This window comes from Cyanistes caeruleus, chromosome 15, assembly GCF_971803275.1.
Source record: "Cyanistes caeruleus chromosome 15, bCyaCae1.hap1.1, whole genome shotgun sequence".
Lineage (NCBI taxonomy): Eukaryota > Metazoa > Chordata > Aves > Passeriformes > Paridae > Cyanistes > Cyanistes caeruleus.
Window position 1 is genome coordinate 17832899 of NC_141715.1, and position 20763 is coordinate 17853661.

Consider the following 20763-nt stretch of genomic DNA (forward strand, 5'->3'; position numbering starts at 1 on the left):
AGGTGCCAGAAACACTGAGGGGAAAGAATGACTTGCTAAAGATGGGACAATGGCACTGGTATTTTGCATTTGTTTCCAGGCTTTCAGATAGAACAAATGGGAGTCATTAGTGAAATGAGTTTAGGGAGTTCTAAATTAGCTGTCAGGCTGCCAAGCCCCAAGAAGTGCTATGTCAGCCATTAATTCTGGAGAGCACCGGATTACCAAAACCCAGGAAGGAATCCTGCAAAATTCAGAGTCAATTAAAGGAGGCTATTTTGCTATAATAGTATTTTCCACATGTATTACACCTCCTCATGGAACAGAGCCCATTTCTACCACAAATGAAATCTCTGTCAGGATGGAGCGTGGCTGATGTCTAGACAGCTGCAATCCCTTCCCTTCCCTTCCCTTCCCTTCCCTTCCCTTCCCTTCCCTTCCCTTCCCTTCCCTTCCCTTCCCTTCCCTTCCCTTCCCTTCCCTTCCCTTCCCTTCCCTTCCCTTCCCTTCCCTTCCCTTCCCTTCCCTTCCCTTCCCTTCCCTTCCCTTCCCTTCCCTTCCCTTCCCTTCCCTTCCCTCCCCTCCCCTCCCCTCCCCTCCCCTCCCCTCCCCTCCCCTCCCCTCCCCTCCCCTCCCCTCCCCTCCCCTCCCCTCCCCTCCCCTCCCCTCTCCTCCCCTCCCCTCCCCTCCCCTCCCCTCCCGCAGGGGTTCTGGACCCGGGGGAGCCTCTGGGGGCTGCTCCTGCCCGGTACCGGGGTGCTGCTGTCCCCCCTGTGCCCTCCCCAGCTGAAGGCTCCGCGCTGCGGACCAGAGGGCTGAGCAGTGGGAGGTTTATGAAGCGCAGGGTTTCTGAGCAGTGGCAGGTTTATCATCCACAGGGTTTCTGAGCAGTGGCAGGTTTATCAGGTTTATCATCCGCAGGGTTTCTGAGCTCCCGAGGGGCTGTGGCGGCTCGGTGGAGCGGGCCCGGGGACAGAACAGAGCCCGGAACGCTCCGGAGAGCAGCAGAGCGCTCTCCCAGCTCGGCACTCGTGCCTATCACTGCTCCGTGCCCCGCAGGACAGCAGGAGCTGGGGACAAATTAAACCAAAACCCCCATGGCTGTGAAATACAAATGAGGCAAAAATGCCTTCACCCAACCAAGAGAGCTCTGTCTGCCCAACTGCGCCGGATACACAGTTCGTGAGCAAACAGGATAGAATGTCTTCTGCCTTTTGTGAAATGAAAATAAATGAAAGGATCTAAGGTTTCAGGTCACTGATCCCTCTCTTCCCTATCTGTACCATTTATCGGAGGTAGAAAATAAAGGTTCCAGGTCCTTTTCTTTTTTTCTTTTTTCTTTTTTTTTGTCAGCACTTTAATGGTTGTTTTTTCTCCTTCACCCTTTCATTTTCTGAATGAAAGGACCACTTAGGAACCCGTAAAGTAATAATAAGATTATAATAGGAATATTGTTTTTCTGGGCCAGTGCAAATTCCTTCTGGATAGGTTGAAAAGATTAAAGTAAAACTGCAATTTGCAAATAGATCAGTCCTTTAATTAGTTTATAGTCTGTTAAGAGATAATATTTTTCTCACATAGATCATCTGTTATCTAAAGATCTCAGAGCACTTTAGGAACATCAATTAAGCCTTTAAAAAAAAACAACCTTGGGAGATAGGTAAGTGTATTTAGATTAATTAGTGTTGCTGTAAGCAGCGGGCATTATTATTAGATTTAATTTAGTCCAATAATTGACTTATCTGTTAATGGATTCTAATTCATCTGAGAAGGGATCAAATCCATCTGATTAGAAGGATTACATCGACTCAATTAATTCTATTAACTGATTTAATTTGCCATTTAATAATCTGACACACTGGGCCAGGTCTTGGCCCCAAAGAATGCATAAACCAAAAATTACACACCGGAATGACGGCAGCAGAATCCTGCATTGCAGAGCGTGGCATTTGCACACCTGAGCAAAAGAGTCCAGGGGCATTTCTCTGGCCGGATCCCCAGCCCTGCAGCATCATCCCTCCCCCGGGCAGGGCTGGCTGCTCATTCTGCTGTACCTGCGGGGGCTGCTTGGAAAGCGGCCATTCCCTGCCCCAGATCTGCCACCTCCCCTCTCTTCTGGGTTTTCTCTGTGCCAAGAGGTGAGAAGTTTTACAGAAGTCAATAAACCTTGCAATAAAAGTAAATTCCCTTCAAAGGCAGGACAACCCTCCCATTTGGAAGTTGGATATGTGAAAAAATAAAAATAAAAATCTGGACACTGTTGTGGGTGTAAGGGAAGACGGGAAAGAGGCGCTAAAACGCTATTTGCTCTGCTATCCTTGCAATGAGCTGGTGCTAATGGGGTGGTGATGAGCACCAGGGACCTTCCTCCCGACAGAGCTTCCCACCCGAACCCCGACCGGCCCTTGCCTGATGTCACCTTCTGCCCTGGGCTGTTGAGAGAATTCACGGCTGGAGCCATCTCACGGGCACCTTTCCCCACGTCTCTTGCCTTTGGTCAGGCATTTCTCAGACGTGCTTGTCCTCCCCCAGCCCTCCCCAAGCCGCAGCCTTTAGGCAGCGAGCCGCACGGGCCGGGGCAGGCAGGGAACGGCCGGGGAAGGGCAGGGAACGGCCGGGGCAGGGCAGGGAACGGCCGGGGCAGGGCAGGGAACGGCCGGGGAAGGGCAGGGAACGGCCGGGGCAGGCAGGGAACGGCCGGGGAAGGGCAGGGAACGGCCGGGGCAGGGCAGGGAACGGCTGGGGAAGGGCAGGGAACGGCTGGGGAAGGGCAGGGGACACTCGGCCATCTGCTGCCCGGGAGGAGAGGTGTACTGCTCCAGACGCACAGCCGACCGGCAAGACGGAGATGTGGATCAAAAGTTCGCAACTGTTGAGATCCCCAGACCCGGTTTAAGCCTCTCTCTGGTCTTGATCAAAGGTTACTCCATAATAATGCCTCAGGGGGAGGGGTTCCCGGCACATAATGAGCCTTGTGTCATTGCCTTTGTGTCCAGGTTGGGCTGGAACACAGATGGTTCTCACTCCAGTAACTCCGACGTCTCTCCCCACTCCGTTATCCCAGACAGGAGCTTTGCGTGGTCCCATCCCGGCCCGCCGAGTCCCACCTCACTGTCTCCCCGATTATCATGCTCCCAGTGCTCCGTGCCAAGCAGGACCGGAGCCCATTTCCATAACCTTTCACTGCGCTGGGGGCCAGAAGGCTCCGCAGCCTCGGCGCGTTTGCTGAGGAGGCTCCGGGGCCGAGCGGGTCTGGGGGTGCAGGCAGAAAAACCGAGCACTCCGGCAGCCGGGAGAGGGATTTGGAGGCAGGCACGGATGCAGGAGCAGGGTTTGGAGGCAGGCAGGGATGGAGGAGCAGGGTTTGGAGGCAGGCAGGGATGGAGGAGCAGGGTTTGGAGGCAGGCAGGGATGGAGGAGCAGGGTTTGGAGGCAGGCAGGGATGGAGGAGCAGGATTTGGAGGCAGGCAGGGATGAGGAGCAGGGTTTGGAGGCAGGCAGGGATGGAGGAGCAGGATTTGGAGGCAGGCAGGGATGGAGGAGCAGGATTTGGAGGCAGGCAGGGATGCAGGAGGTCTGGTCCAGGAATCTCGGGCTCTGCCATGGCAGCACCGCTCTCGGCCAGGAGCTCGCTCCCGCACGCGGGTTTGTTGTTCAGACACGATTGCATATGTATGAAGGGGACAAGATGGGCTTTGACACATAAATTAGCACTTGTCAGCTGCTCCCGGGAACGTTTCCCTGCTGCACCCACTGTAAATGCCGCCTTCTTTCACCGGGAGGAAAACTCCATCACGGCACCTGACAGCCTCCGCGGGCAGGAGCCGTCCCCGGGCGGCGGCAGCGCCCAGAGACTCGTCTCCATATCAGAGCTCAGGAGCACGAATGCCATAAAATGACACAATAATTAGCAGCCAAGCGGCACTTTTCACTCCTGTAATATCTGGGAATTTGGGAATGACAAGGGACAAGGCTGATGAGACCTCAGGGCAGGGCTCTTTCTGAGAGAACGGCTGACCCCACACAATGCCTTGGGGTCACTTCCTACCTGCCAGGTGCTCGCTGGCTGTCGCTTCCCGTGGCACAGCTCATGCTGCTCCTGCACCCGCACCGGCAGTGGCAGCAGCTGCCCTCAGCATGTGCCTCATCTGTCCTGGAGCTTCCTGAGGGAACAACCGCTCCCAGATGCTGAGCTGCCCTCCTCGGAGCTCAGCTCCACCTCAGCAGTGCTGCACCAGACAATCCCATGTGCTGGCCAAGCCAGCAAACTCTCACACACACACCTCTGCAGCAGCACGGGAATGTGCATCCCAAACACCAACAGGACCAGTGCTCTCAACAGCCCTAAAACCCTCCCGACAGCCAACGAGAGAAAAAGCATCTCAGCAGAAACCATCTCCAAATGAATCAGAATTACAGTATTTTGCATAGCCCAGCCTCCAGCAGCATTTCCAGCATGTTGCTTGTGTGAAAATCTCAAGAATCGTTGGATGCACTGCTAGCATAGGGTAAGCATTGTTTTTCCTGCAAGATCCACACACTCAGAGACTCAGCTTGAGCTCCAAGGTACTCTCAAAGCTCTCAAAGTCTACTTTCAGTTCAAACCAAACATCCCACTACCTGAGAAGATGGGAGTGCTTCATTCAAACACTGGATTCACTCAACCACAGGCCCAAGAGTTCATGGGGAAAGGGCTTCCCCAACCACCAATTTAGGTGTCATTTATGAATTGCAGAAAACACACAGTGAGCTCATGGCTTAGGCAGAAAGACATTCTTCTCTCCAACCATACACTAATAAACAGGGGCATGGCAGTACCATGGGAACTGCCTGCAGCTCAGAGGCAGTGGCAGCAAACCAAATCTCATGTTCTTTACCTGGAAAGAGCTTTTTCCTCTTATTTTGGTTTTTATTGCTCTTATTATTTTTCTCCCAAGATATTCTTAGCACAACACCCTGGATTAAAGCCTTTGACCTGAAGTCTGGGGGATTCCAGTAAATATTCTTACCATATTTATCTCCGTCTTCTCCTTTGGCACTGATCCTCCTGCCAAGCACTTGGATGTGTTTCCCGCTTGTCCTGCTGTAGAGCTGGTAGAGCCGAAGCTGCTTCCTGCTCACGTCGTCCCTCGCCCGCGTCTGGTTCTCCACGTGTATCCGAAAATCCACATTCTCTTCAGCAGCAAACATCTGGGACAGGTGGGGAGAGAACAGAACAGAACAGACTGTGAGCACAGCAAGGCTTGGGGGCAGAGGGGCTGCACATCAGTCTGCCAAGGGCACTGGGGGCTCAGGTTGGGCTGCCCTTCACTTGGCAGCAGTGTCAGGCACTCTGTAATGCCCCCCAGAGCTGACTCTCCTCAGTAAACAAACCTGGGGGGTTACAATCAAACTGGGCATTTTTGAAAAACTTCTGCTTGTCCTTGCTTTGATTTAATCCTCCTGGTCAGCCCCACTGACCATAAATCAGGCTCTCCACTGCATATGCACAGCCTCTACCAGGTCACACAGGCGCAGACTGGAGAGCGGGGACAGCCAGCCCCTTCTCAGAGATCTGGTGCAGCAGCAGTGCACTGATTCTCTGGGTCAACTGCAGGGAGAAGTCAAGGGAAAAAACTCTTTGTGCTGCCCTTAGCAGGCTGGACTTGAACTTCACATAAAACCCACTACAACAGAAGTGTCATTTGTCCATTCTACAGCTCTGCTCTGGAGTGAAGCCATGATGTGGTCACCATCCATGGATGTGCTTCTGTCCACCTTGACAGGGCCATGGGACAGCTCCCTTGGGGAGAGATCACGAGGAGTGGTGAGAGTCAAACCAGCTTTTCCACCAGTGGCTGTGGTCAGCAGGGCTCTGACAGCCTCAGCCACCTCATCTGTTTGTTCTGGCCAAGGGACTAAATTAACATGAGTTCACCACGGCTTCAAACATTACCATGAACTTTTTGTTTCATTTCCTATTTTAAGTATTCCCAAGAAATATCAAAACAGGAGTCCCACTATTCCTTCCAAAGAGTTGACCTGGCTTGCCCAAGGTCAGAGGACCTGATAACACCAATGCTCTCAAGGTGCCCTCCCAAGCGGGACACAACAGCGTGCATCCAAAAAGCTCTTCACACCCTAACAGCAAAGCCCAAAAATTGCTCCACAATCTGTCCATCTGTGACCTGTGGAGCATTTGCACCACAGCATCCACACTGTCCACTCCAAACTCACAGATGGGCAACATTTTGGTGGCAGACTCCCTTTACAGGACAATAAAGGACTTAGAAACATGGCCTGAAGAAAAAGTGTTCTGATGTAGCAGTGTGGGGAGGGAACTGGCAATGAAAATGAGAAAAGGTCAATAAATCCTTGTTCAGATCCACCCCAGACTGATACATATACAGAAAGTGGCCACAACACACCAAAGAGCCCCACTTCAGCCTCCTGCACACCATCTCATACCAGCAAATACTGTGAAGCCTGAAAGTCCAAATCTCAACAGAACTCTGCAGCATTCCCAATTATCTAGGGATAACCTAGATATCTAGGTTATATTATCTAGGGGACACCCAGGCCTGCAGCAGGAAGAAAACCTCAGGCAGGCAGTGCTGCTGAGCACCAGACCTCCAGAAAGCACCGTGAGCCAAAGCCCAGGCTCAACAGCCATGAGGTTCCCAGCGATGCTGCGGGATTGCCTTCGGTGCTGTTCCCAAAATCTGGATTTTGGTATTTGACATTTTGAGAAGAGGGTGATTTAGCTCTGATTTTGCTGTCAGAAGCCCGTAGGGAGCTGAAGGCACAGGCTGGGCAAGGGAGGCTCAGGGCAGTGCTGGGACATTCACAGCAGTGTCAGAGGACAGGGACAGGGCTCACAGTGTTTCCCACTGTCAGAAAACAGCGCAGCCAGGAGCTGTGACTCAGCACTGGGGATGTGGCAGGAGGAGCACCCCTGGGCAGAGGGCATGGCAGGGTGGCCTCAGCAGGATGCTAGCAGAGCTCTGCCTAGCACAGAGCTGGGCTCTGCTTGCCCTGCACTCCCCAGGCACCACAGCTACACCTGAGCACAGCACACAGGGCTTGGCTTTTGACAGAAATAATATTAATTTCTTTTTCTCCTTTCTGTGTCTTTTCTTGCTTTCTTTTCAAATGTCATAGTTGCAAAGGATGCTAAACTACCAAACCCAGAGATGTTCCAGTCATGCTGACAGTCTGCCTTGTGCCCCAAGGCAAGGCTATTTGCAGCTAAAATTCTGGCTCCATCATTCTAAGATTTAAAACAGATTTTAAGTCAAGATGACGTCGTTACATTGCTTTCACCACACATTAATGAATTTCACATTTTTCTAGGAAAAAAACCAAAACAGGTGGGATTTGAAGTGGGGGGAAGGGCAGGTTGCTTTGCTTTTTTGGAAACTCCCAACAGAAAATGCAATCTGTTTCCCAAGACGTGTTCTAATTCTCTTCTAATTGTCTCTGGAGGACTTGCACAGCAGAGGCCCCAGCCTGTGGCTGCAGTGCCTCAGGAGCACCCACAGAGCATCCTGCACAGTGCTCAGCTCCAACCTGTCACTGACACACCTGTGCACCTTTGACACCACTGTCCTGCCTTAAGATCAGCTAATTGAGAGCCCCTTGACTTTGTAAGAAGGGCACCAGCAGCACAGGGGGTGACATCTCTTCCTGCCCTGTCCAAGGAGCTGGCTGGCATCACCCTCAGCCAAGGCCTGAAGTAGCTGATGCAAAATCAGCAGGTGATGCTGACCCCAAATGCACCCAGCCCAGTGTGCATCACTCCACCTCTTCCCCAGGAAGGGCCTGGTTCTGTCCCAGGGCAGGGATCCTGGAGGAGCTACAGGTTCCCCTGGCAGCTGAGCTGTCCCCTGGCCAGAAGCCGTGGTCAGAGCAGCAGTGAAACCACCCGGATTTCGCCGCCTGCTTAAAGATAAGCTCACACTTAACCACCCTGTGAAAACAGGATGCTCTGCTGGAGGGTGGCCAAAGGGAATTAAGCGTGCCAGCCTGGGCTGCATCTGGCCTGCAGCAGAGAATATCAATACACCAAAATAAAATTTCATGCAGTGATCATTTCATGAGATAAAACCTGTTTGATCATTGCTAAAATCCACTCTCACAGGACCCCTCCCCTACAGGGTACACTCCCTCGAGCAGCAAGCCCCTCTGAGATAAGGAAGTCCATGTATATATACCATAAGAGAGACTCTTCTATAAATCTCATAAAAATTAATAACATATGTCTCCTTTGGCAACTGATTGCCAACACTCAGTTAGGGAGGTCACCTGAAACCAAGTACATCCACCCCCAAACACACTTCAATGCAGAAATGTCTCTAAGTCCCTTAAACCAAAGGGTTTTCATTCCTGTTCACCAAAGCAAGTTTTCCTTTTTTGTTTTCACTGTAGAAATGTTGTCACTGCACACAAACATATCTCACACAGTGTGAGAGCCCTTCTTTGCCTTTCAGCCTGACCATCCACACCTCCGTGTAGGCAGCAGACAGACCCTGGGTCCAGAGCTGCACACGAAAGGTCCCTGAAGGGAAGGGCTGCTTGCACCTTCCAGCTCCTGAGCAGCACTGTGGGACACAGGACTCCTCCAGGGGCCTGGGGATGGGTACTGGTCTGTCTGGCATCTGTCCAGCTGGTTTGGGCATCTGTCTGCTGCCTGTGCATGCTGGTTTCAGCATCTCAGGAGTGTGGTTTCTTGTAACTCCATCTCATTCTTTGGCAATGATTTATAACCTGCAAAAGCCCAGTTGTTAAATCAGAGCACTGAATTTGGTTTCATTTTCACACTTCCTCTCTTTTTCTTTTCCATCAATTCTTTATCCATTCATTATTTAATTGTCACCACACCTTTCGATGATACTATACAGCTACAAATACTGTTGGCTATCCAGAGTTTATGCAAGGGAATAAACAGCATTTATTTTAAAAACAACCATCACCTCAAGCCCTAGAAGCAACAGAAATGCCTCCCTCCTGAAAAGAAGCTGCTCTCCCTCATCTGTTGTCCTTGCCCAACCGTTCAAGGTGGAACATTCAGTCCTACCTCCTTTCCCAACAGCCAAAGGAACCAGAAACGATGTCTGTCTTCTAGCGAGTCCACAACGGGAGATTTTCATGTGCTTTTTTGCCAAATGATTCTCAAATAAGACTGGATTTCATTTTAAATGGCTTTACAACGATCCTTCAGCTTAAAGAATGACTCCCCTCTTTGTTAAATCCCAGATGGAGGGTGAGGGAAAGACCATTTTGCTGATGCAGCCTAAGGTTTCACTGCACATTAATCCAAGAAAAGCTCAGGAACAGCAAAAGCCTCCAAGAGCAGCACTGTGATGTCAGCCCTGCACAGGCTCGTGCCCCATCTCTGCACTCCCAGATGCCTCCTGTGAATGGAGCACTCCCAGCCCCGCCAAGGTCAATGAAACCCTGGCCGTGCCAAGCCACGTTTACAGGATTTGGCTTTCCACCCAACCAACCTCCACGCACTTCACATTTTCTATTTTGAGCTTTCCAGTAACAGGGGATGTTAATCTGTTATTGTTCATGTCATAAAGTGTTACAGCATGAGATGTCCAAGGCCCACAGCATGGCCAAGTTAGCTGGGAGCTGGACTTCACAGTTTCCTGGTGTTTTGCTATTTGTGCTGTGGAGCACTCGGCGGAAAACAAGCCCTATGTCATTCCACCAGCTGAAGCAGGAATACAAAATCCCTCTCGCTAAGGGCCGTACCGATTGCAAAAGATAAACAAATCAAGCTATTCAGAGTTCTCTCAAACCCTATCTGATAAGCAGGAAATACTTATTACCTTTCAGCCATCAAATCAACCTAATATTAATGATTTTCTCTGTGACCTTCTAAACACATGAAAGTTAACTCAATAAGGTCAACAAGAGGATATCCAAGACAGATGTCTCCCAAGCCCTCAAAGGCAAGTAACAAACCACTTTGCTTCCATGACTGGCAAAATTCCTGTATGTAAAGGATTTGCTAGCTCCCCATAGCAGCCACAGTGAAACACAAGGCACTCATTTTTCCTCCATTTAACTGCAAAGTCCATCTAACAACACCAAGATGTTGTTACCTTTGTGTCACAGAGCCTAGTCCGGGGCCAGACAGGAGTGGATGAGAACGGCTTGGGCATGGTCCCTTCTCTGGGTTTAGGAGCATGTTTGGAAAAGCAGCTCCATGCTCAGATATGCAGAGATGGCACTGTGCTGGTTTTGCATTAACTGATGTTTAGTAAGGAGGAAAAAACCACCCACAGAAATTATTTTCTTGAGAGAAGCTGCTAAGAGCTCTGTGCCTGGAAAAAACCAATAGCTGGCTAGCTCTGAGAATATCCCTGATTTGGAGTGAAGCTCTGGATGTCCAATGGGAGGGAGGCTATGGTGCAACAGTGCCAGAATTGCACAAATGGAGCTAAGCCTTTCCAAATAACAGAACTTAGAGCTTTGCTTTGGTGTTTGTTTCTTCCTGACACCCATGGAAAAATAGGGATTTTTCTTTAAAAATAAATAACCAAAAATTTAAGCTGCACTCTAAGCCGTGGGAGATGTCACCATGGAAGATGACTATGCACCTTGGGATGGTCTGTGAGAAAGGGCATGGAGCACTGTGGAAGCAGTTGTTCAAGGTGATCAGATATGGGATTCCACAAAAAAACTCTACCAATGGCATTTACAAAGAATTCCACTTGAAATGCTCTTTGGTATTTCTTTTTGGTGAGAAAGCTGGAGAAGGAAATGGGGAGATGAGGGGGTCAGGCCTGCCTGTCCCTGTGGATTTCAGAAATGTTAAATAAGACCCAAAGAGAACACATTTCCAGGGCTCAGAAAAGGGGACAAGCTCCATGAGGTGACACATACTTGGATCCAAAAGCTGCTCTGCAAGCGAAGCCCCCTTTCCTCCAGAGAGCTGCCCTGTGCATTCAGAGAGACAGACTGAATCTCCTCGGGCAGTGGCAGAGCTTCTCCCTCAGAAGCACACAATCTCTGAGAAATGCAGCCATCTTCATTTCATTTCATTTCATTCAATGTCAGCCACACTTCCAGCAGCTCCATGGCCCTGCCAGCTGTGCAAGCCATACACCACTGCAAAAGCAACGCATCTGTTGGCCTTGGGATGACAGGCACAGCATTACTGAGCCTGGTATGAAACCACGAGGGAGGCTGGAGGGTGTGCCAAGAAATTGGAACCTGAGAGCTTGAGGAAATGAATGTTTTATGGCCCATCAGTCAGTATTTGACCATTTTCTAGAGAAAGGTGATGCCACCTTCAAGAAAACTAAGTTTCTGCTTTTGATGGTAGAATGAGCCATGGCTAGAACTGTGAAAATGCACCATTTGTGAGATGGTGGGATCCTAAGTTTGTTGCACCCTGGAAATGGTTAATCCTGGTGAAGAGCAGGGCTTCAGCCTGGATGAAGAACTTTGAGAAGCCCAGCTGCAGGCAGGATGGCGCTGCCCACAGCACAGCCCAGCACCAGAGTGCTGCTGAAATGCAGCTCCCAGAGGGGGGGCTCCAACACCCCCAGCCTCTCATCTCCCCCTGCATTGGCTGGGAGTAGGTCACTGCCAGCAGCACCCAGACACATTCCTGACAGTGTCACCATGAGCAGCAGCAGCCCAGCTGCCTGCACGAGGCAGCCCCGCTGTCCCCCGTGCCCCTGAGCCATGCCCTGGTGCTGCAGGGGCTGAGGCTGAGCCCCCTCCCAGTGCCCAAAGGCAGCTCTTCCCCAGTGGGACCAGCTCCTGCTACCTGTGTTGACCAAAGCAAACCTCAGCTGAGGGAGATCTGCAGGATGCCACAGTTTGCCATGGGCTCTTGACAGCTTGAGTCTCTGGAAATATAGTTTAGACCTTAACTCTTTTTCTTATTTTTCTCCAGTTGTGATGTATCTTGATGGTGATGGTGGTTATTAGTTAACAGCTGGTATTATTTTACCATGCTATCCATCAGGCAAGGAACAAGCAGGGCTTTTTCTTTCTTCCTTTCTTTCTTTGTCTTTTTTTTCTTTTTTAATGCTTGTTATATCTCTGCTATATACTTCCTCTCCCCACAGAAATACCCCTTCAAAGCTTGATATTATTGAGCAGCTTTCAACCATGCCCAGCAGAGCCATGTATTCTCTGCATTTGTCTGGCCTTTGTTTCTAGGAATGAAATACCAATGGCTGAACAGTGTGACTTCGTTTCACTCCTTCATTCCAATACTTGTTCTATTTCTATCCCACTGGGTCAAACTCACCTATTGTGAGACCTCACCGATTTCAATTACATCAGGGATTAATTTGTTCCATTGCGTTGAAGCTGTTAATGCAATCCTGGCTGGCTCTAGATTAGAAAAGGCACGGTGAGACCTCCCTCGCAGGCAGTGTGTTTAACAGCAGTCTTGATCTTCAGTTTTGTTCGGCGGAGGGGTGGGTTTTTTCTTCCCTTTGTGCCCCTTTGCCCCTCTTTTCACAACCTTCCCCTTCCTTTCTAAACTGTCCTTATCAGAACTGGGTGGTCCTTGTGACTTCCCCTGCACCCGGCCAAGTGCCGCCTCCCCGCGCCGCTGCCCGGGGCTCGCCAGGGAGGTCAGAGCTGGAAGGGCTGACCTGATGCCACACAGATGTCACCACTCCAGCTCTGGCACCTCATCTCCCCACGGGGTGCTCTCTCTGCTCCAGAGGGAGTTTCCGTGTTCATCCGTGTCCCTTGGGCTCCGCTGACCCGTGGCCACATCCTTCACACTTCACGTGGGCCATGCTGGACCCCGCATCCCTGTGAGGCTCCGTGCTGCTGCCACTGCTCCTCCCTGCTCCCACCAGGGCACCCAGCTTCCTCAGAAGTCATTTCATGCCCTCGTTCCTCCTCACAGCATCAGTGTCGCTGCAAAGAGATCTGAACAGGTTTTGCAGAACTGCCCCAACCTGTGAAACCATGGGCTGGGGAGCTTGGCACACTACAACTGCCTCCGCTACCTTAACAAAAAACACCTTCTTCTCTGGGTGCAGAAAGCTCTCCTGCCAAAATGACCTGCCCTGATGGGCAGGAGTTAAACATTGCCCAGCACAGGTGGCTCTGCACAGGGGGCCACAGGATGGGGCCCGAGCACACGGCCTGTCCCCGATCCTCTGCTGCTCACCCTGGGCTGCAGGAGCCCGCGTGGCCACAGCGGTGGGGCTGCGCTGCAGACCAGGGCTCAGCTCCCAGCGGGATGCTCCTGGGACAAAAGCTGCAGCGCCCCACTAAAAATACTTCCCAGCAATTTGTTCACCTCATCAAGTGAGACCTGAGTCCAATTACTGAGAAACCTGTCAGGTTCAAAGCACTCCTGACCTTTTCTCCCCTCTCCCCAGGGCAGATGCTCCTGCTGCAAACCCATTTGGCCACAGCAGCAGGGCAGAGTGGAAACTCTGAGCCTGCAACCCTGAAACAGGTCGGGCATTTCCTAAAACCTGGAAAAAGGCCTCTGCCTTGTGCTATTCACAAGGACTTAAAATGTCAGTTTGAAGCACCAGTGTGCCAGGTTCAAGATGACATCTCTGCTCTTCTGCTTGACACCAGCCCAGTCGAGACCTCCACAAAAAAAGGAGCAAAGGCACGAGATCCAGAAAACCCAAGAGATACTCAGGAAAACCCTCCCACCAGAAGGAGATGGAAGGTCATCAAAGACCAACTTCCCCATAAGAGAATAAACATTTGCAGGGGCAGCACCTCAGCAGTGATCCAGTGCTTATCCCGGGAGCTCCTTTCATCTGGTCCCCTGACATCCTCCAAGGAACACAGATCCCTGCTCCCACTGCAGAAAAGCAACTCCCTCTAGGGTAAAATACGGCAACTGCCGAGCAGTGCACACCAGGGCAGGGCAGGGCTCACAAAATACCTTCTTGCATTGCATCTGCAAAGAAAACAGAGACTTGGCCAACAACGGTCCCCACAGCAGCTCCCAAGCACCGGCCTCAGGTGAGAGGTGGATTCTCTAAAGGCCAATTCACAGAGATGCCTGGGACCTGACTGAATGAGCCCACATCACTTTCCTCTATCAAGCAGAGTTTTTGAAAAACTCTTTTTTTAAAGAAACCTACCAAGTTTTTCTCTGGAAATCTTTTGCTAAGCTCCAGTCAGTTCCATTCCTGCCCATTCTGACAAGGTAACACCCAGGGACCCTCTGTGGGAATGGTGCCAAGGGGAAGGGGCCTCCTCAGGAGTCCCTGCCACTCACACCAGCCCCTACCTGCTACCAAAAGGATCGAGCAGCAGTTTGGCATCCTGATTTCCCTCTGTGACAACCCTGCTGCCACAGAGTCCCCTTCCTGAGGAACCAATCCCAGAATGGCCTGGGTTGGAAGGGACCCTGAAGATCACCTGGTTACCACACTCTGCCAGGGCAGGGACACCTTCCACCATCCCAGGCTGCTCCCAGCCCCAGTGTCCAGCCTGGCCTTGGACACTTCCAGGGATCCAGGGGCAGCCACAGCTGCTCTGGGCACCCTGTGCCAGGTCCCCTGCCCACTCTCCCAGGGAAGTACTTTTCCTAAGATCCCATCTAATATTCCCACTCTCTGGCAGTGGGAAGCCATTCCCTTTTGTCCTGGCATGACATCACCTTGCAAATTGTCTTTCTATCTTTCTTGTCAGCTTCCTTAATACTTCACCACTGCCTACTCCTGCTGAAGACCAATCAATTCTGCTTGCACAAGTCACCCTTGATGCCAGCCCCAGCCCGTTGTCCCAGGCCAAAGGGCTCCACGAGCATTTTTGCTCCAACTTATGAACTCTACTCCAGACTGTCCCATGGAGCACCCACAAAACCCATCAGCATTAAGAGGGAGAAATAAAAAATATCTTGGCTGGGTTGGTCTTCCTCCAGCACAGCCAGGATCACCCCATACCTGCCAGCAGTCACAGAACTTCTCCTTCCCCAAAAGCACTTTGAAATACATTCTCAAGCCCTATTACCTCTCCTGTTTATACCATGCTCCCTCTATTATCAAGAAATCTCCAAATAATTTATAATCCCGCAAGCTCCTGCACTAACAGGGCATAAATCACATTTATAAACCCCATCACCTGCTGCTCCTAGGGCTGTGAGCCGGGGCTGGGCAGCTCCCGAGCCCTCCACACCCGCACGTTCCAGGAGAAGGCAGCTCCGTTCTGTCCCAGCCACAGGTTTGTTTCCCAAAGATCCAGAGAGGATCCCAGCCAGTGTCCTGCCTCACTGCACTCTCCCCATCCGACCCCAAGACAAGCACACAAAAAAGGATTTTCTTTGCACAACATCAACCAGGGAGGAGGATGGTTTTGGCAATTTTCCTCAAGGGAAGAGGCTGCCCATCTAATAATCCCTAAATGGGCAGTGGGTTGTTGGGCTTTCATGTGTGCCTCCAAGCCTCCCCTTGCCATGCCAGGCCACTGGTTTTCTTTTCCACAGAATTGCAAAAGCCCTGAATAACAAGGTTTGTACATGGAAGTGCTGACACAACCCATAACTACAGCATCCTGAACATGATACTAGAATAAGGACGCTCCCTGTGTGGCCCAGCCTATGGATAAATAAAGCATTTCAGCAGCCAGTGCCGACAGATCATAAACCTCCACGAGCATAAATACCAACAACAACCCAAAAAGATTAGAGGGCTTACGGGCGAGGCAGGCTGGGATGATTTAGAGGTGGGGTGGAAGGGTCATTATTGCTGAATAGGTGGGGGTGAGTGGGCCGCAGAAATCAATAAACTGCTCTGCTCCCAGGGAAGAAGGGGCCATCCTAATTGTGCAAACACACATTTTCCATTCAAGGCCAGAGCTCCCTGATTCTCCTGGCATGGAGGGATGCAGGGAAGCCCTCGCTGGGGACAGGGACCTCAGCCCACGACACGTCCCAGGAGCTGGGCACAGCTCAACTGAGCCCCTGGCTGGGGACAGCCTGCTGCTGGAGGCAGCTTCAAGTGAACGCAAATACAGGCAACGTTCAGCTCCATTGATTGCATTTTCTAGGGGGTTAATATACAGCTGGCTCAGGTTTCTCAGTCACTTTCAGCATCACCATCAAGTCAGGGCTTTTCCAGTGCCCAGTTCTAGCACTGAGCAAACACCAACAGGTCCTGCCAGCACCAGTTACCTTCAAGCACCAAAGACAACTCTGGAATCCATTTCACCCTGACAAAACAACCCCATTTGGAAATTTCCACACCGGCATCAGACATGGAGGTGGCCTCAGAAAGAGCCACAACAGCTCTCTGCATCCTCCAGCAAGGACAGACCTAAAGCTTTGCAGCCAGGCTTCCAGGCACAGAGCTGCTAAGGCACAAAGGCAGCAAGCAATTCCTCCTTTGGTCCTCCCCATTCCAAATTTTTCTAATTTTTTCCCCACTTTTTTCCTTCCCCACTTTTTTTTAGGAGAAACAGTAATGACAAAAAGATGCTCGCTCTGGAGAGTGAAGCCTATTTATAAACAGGATAAATCTGTACCATACAAGTGCACAGCTGTTTGTACCCAAGGGGCCAAGGGTAGCCAAAGGCCATTTTTGGGACACACCAGGGAGGGAACCAGCAGCCAGTGGCAATGCCTGTCATTCCCATGAAGAAGCCTGAGCTCACAAGCACGTACAGCTGCAAATGGTGGCAGTTTTTGCTCCTGCTGGTTGGAACTGGGTGCTGGTGGTAAAGCACAGGGACCTGCTCTGCTCCCCCTGCATGAGCCAGTCTCCTCCTCTCTGCCTTTCCAAAGGTATTTAAAGAAAACACTCTCTAGATCAGTTAATAATAGCTTTAACTTTCCCCAGATCACATCAAGCTTACAGCTTCCAGTTGATGGATTTCAACTTTACTTGGGATTTTAAGAGTTTTTAAAACAAGTAATTTCATCTTGCCTCCAGAAATAAATTCCCCAATAGCTTCTCTGAGAAAATATTCTCACAAATGGACAATTCTGCTGCTTACATACTAAAGACAGCCCAGAAAAAAAAAAAATCAGATTACTACTGAGCCTTATCAAAAATATGGCATCAACCATGTGTTGACTTTAATCCAAACCAAGCTGTCAATCTGCCTTCAGGATCCCATATAACAAACATGAGCTGAGGGCCAGAAAAGAAAAGCAGGGTTTGTTTTCTAATAGAAGATTTGTTCTGATCTCTATTAGCCACGGTTCTGCCTGGAAATATTTACACTGCAAACGTCGGGAAAATAGGATTTCTTATCTTTCTGCTTTGTTGAGTTAGGGAAAAGTCTCATTTGGTATTAATTTAGATTGCAGGTTTCCCATTTTCAGGAAACAACTCTCAACAGTTTTGGAAAATAAATCTATTTTTGAAATATTTTAAATAGGGGAAAGAATAAAGTGGTGTTAAAATCACTGAGGTTTGGGCTGCTGCATCCCTGCACAGCTCAGGAGCACCAGGGAGAACCCCACACATTTTGCTCCATCCATCACCAGTCACCAGCAGGGAGAAAATGCTGCTGGGGGCAGATTCAGGCCAAACATTGGCAGACACAGACATGAGACCTTGTGGCCTGAAGCTGGGGATTCCCCAAGGTCCCTTTCTTTGAGGCACCAGCGCCCACGTCCACAGCACTGGGATGATGGAAGGTGCCGTGCCTCATCCAGACGTCCCCAGGTGCCACCCTGGGCCACCACCAGCACAGGCAGCTCTGCCAGCTCAGCCCTGCTGACCTCAGGCCAGACTTTGCACAAATTTCCTTTGGGAGTGAAACCCCACAACTGAACCTGGTGGTGCTCAGTGTCCAGGCATATACAGTGATGGTGCACGCTGGGGAAATCAGGCTCCCAGAAATGAAAGCTGAGCAAATAAATTCCATTTTCTTGTTTGCTACATTTAAACAGCAATTAAATTCCTATTACCTACTCTTTCAACATAAACAGCACAAAGCAAGCCCTCTGCCTTGCTGGCAAACTGCTCCCATTTATTATAGTACAAAGGCAAATGGGTTTAAAGTAAAAGAAGAGAGATTTAGATTAGATGTTAGGAAGAAGTTCTTTCATCAGAGGTGGTCAGGCACGGGCACAGATTGCCCAGAGAATCATACAGCATTCTGAATTGGAAGGTACTCAGGATCACCCACTCCAGCCCCTGGCCCTGCAGAGACACCCCAACATCCCAGCCTGTGCATCCCTGGGGGTGCTGTCCAAACGCTCCTGCACCTCCAGCAGCCTCAGGGATGCTTCATCCCTGAAGTGTCCCAGGCCAGGTTGGACAGGGCTTGGAGCAGCCTGTGACAGTGGAAGGTGTACCTGCTGTGGCAGGTGTGGGATGAGGTGGGCTTTCACGTCCCTTCCAACCCAAACCATTCTGGTTCTGTGATGAGCAGGGCAGACTCTCCGTGCTGGCCAGAGCTGCCTTCACTCCTCCCTTCCAGCTTGAGATGTTCCACCTGTGAGAACCCCACTGGAAACACACACAGAACCCCCCTGTCCCCACGGGCTGGACTCAGGCTGGCACGGCCCAGCTCCAGACTTGCAGGTTTAATTGCAGGGAAGCCAGCAGCGCTGCCTGCTCCATGGACAATGGTGAACAGCCAGCAGAGCTGTCCCTGCAGCAGAGCTGCTGCTTTCCCATCGATTGCTGGGGCTGCTTGCCGCTCTGATCTCAGCTGGCCAGGCTCTCCCCAGTCAAACCGGGGTCAGAGCTGTGCTGCACACATCATCATTTCGGGTACAGATAATCAATACTGCAGCGCTGCCGCCTCGCACCCAGGACTGCAGCACCAGAACCGTCCGGCCTGAGAGAGCAACGGGGCCAAACAGCTTCCCCTGCGAGCTGGAGAGTTTGGCTGGAGATGGAGCACACGCTCCACTCTCTGTTCCTGCATTCCTACAAGCCAGGTGAGTCCCACCTATGGCTGGAATTCAGCTTGGGAAAGGAAAGAGCATTCTCTGATCAGGATCGTGCCCGACGCTCCGGTGGGAGCAGCGCTGCAGCCGTGCCAGGAGATTACCTGGGAAGGAAGAGACCCCGCTCTCTGTGCTCACAGCACTGCCAGCTTTCCAAAGCACCCCTCTGCTCAGATGGACGAAAAGCATCAGAGAAGCAGCAAAATGCCTTTCTATCGAAAACGTCCTTCACGCCACTTTCTAATTTATATTCCCAGGGCTTCCTGTGCCAGCAGCCATGCCCACAGACACCCAGCACACACTCTACACACAGCCACTGACTAGGCTCACCACCATTCCCTGCATTTTTCTGTTAATTCTGGATTTCTGCGCAAGAGCAGCTCAGACTATTCCAAAAGTTACAAAATCTTTTAAACAAGCTGTCCTTCAAAATGATGCCGAAGAGTATTCTAGCAGGAAAAATGGGATTTGAAACACGTAGCAGGAGAAAAAGGAATTGGGAGCACTAAGGAGTGCTGGGAATACCTTGTAATAAGAGCAATCCATTCTTAATTCCTGCATCCTGACATTTGTATCCACTCAATATGCACTTCTCTGGGGCCTCCACCAAGATTTATCATCCACCCATTTGGATTTGAAAAGATGAGCAGAGGAATCGCAGGGCACACTGGGCCCCTTGCCAGCCTGCTTCCCCTCAGTGCCAGCCCTCAGATTTCCAGGTCCAGTCCCACAGCCTGGCCAGCACGGGGGCTCTGGCTCTGCCTGGGGCAAGTAACAGCACCCCCAGCCTGCCCCCTCTTCCATCTCCACATGGGTGAGCCTGGGATGGACTCTGCCCCATCTCCTGCCATCACCAGCCACACAGCAGTGAGCAGGACATGCTGGGCCATTCCCCACTGCTCACTTCCTACCACAGAATCATTTAGGTTGGAAAAATCCTCTAAGATCACCAATCCACCTGTTAACCTGGCACTGCCGGGCCCACAGCTAAACCACATGCCCGAGTGCCACATCCAGGCATCTTCTGAATGCTTCCAGGGATGGTGGCTCCACTCTTCCAGTGCTTAACAATAATTTTGTTGAAGAAATTTTTCCTAACATCCCATGTAAACCTTCCCTGGCACAACCTGAGACCTTTTACCCCAGTGCCACAGCCTCAGGTGTTCCCCTCTGCTCCCACAGTCTCCAAAGCAACGCTGGCCCCCGGCAGCAGCAGCAGGAGCCCCGAGCAGGAGAACCCCAGAGGCTGCTCTGCCCCCTGAGCTCCAGAAGCTAAAGGCGTTCTGGCTCTCCTGGCTGCAACAGAACCAAGGCAGAAACGCCATGAAAAGGCCAGGAAATGCCATGAAACCAAGGCAGTAATGCCATGAAAAAGCAATCACAGCAAGCAGGGTGTGAGCAGAGGCTTCGAAGAGGAGGATGCACTGTCACTGCCGCGCGGATCTGTGAAATGCAGCTGTTTGCGTGGGCACAGCAGGCAGGGGCTGAGGCAGGGGAAGGGGAACGGCCCCACATGGAAGCACCGGGGACACAGACCCACACAGACCCGCAGCCCAGCCCCTGCAGGGGGAAGATTGGCACATCGGCTCCCACCCACCGCAGCCCCTGGGGCTGTGAGGAGGTAGCACAAAGGGAAACACACAGACCATGACAGGCTAAGCCTCCTCCTTCCTCTCTGTTCCCCCTTTCTTTCTCTTCATGCTAAGGCGAGGCTGCTGAATGGCAATAGGGAAATACTTTGGCAGAGCCAGACAGTCTTTTATATTTGGGGTTTTTTTTCCCTTACTTTCCTTCCAACTGCTTTGCCGAATGCCTAATCCTCCACGGACATCTGGAGAGGTACCAGGACACAGAGGCGACATGCCAGGTAGGCAGCACATTGCACAGCTCTGCATAATTTCTGCTTGTACCTGCTGTTACGGCACAGCAGGTGATCA

The 20763-nt window shown here is 51.2% G+C and overlaps 1 protein-coding gene across 1 annotated transcript in view; it reads right to left on the reverse strand.

Annotated features, from left to right (window-relative positions):
• The window catches only part of FGF18 (fibroblast growth factor 18), a 64013-nt gene that overhangs the window by 36402 nt on the left and 6848 nt on the right, over positions 1 to 20763 (reverse strand). Inside the window, exon 3 of the mRNA XM_086851230.1 lies at positions 4989 to 5169. Within this exon, the coding sequence (XP_086707356.1) occupies positions 4989 to 5169 (181 nt within the window). The remainder of the gene's footprint in view (positions 1 to 4988; positions 5170 to 20763) is intronic.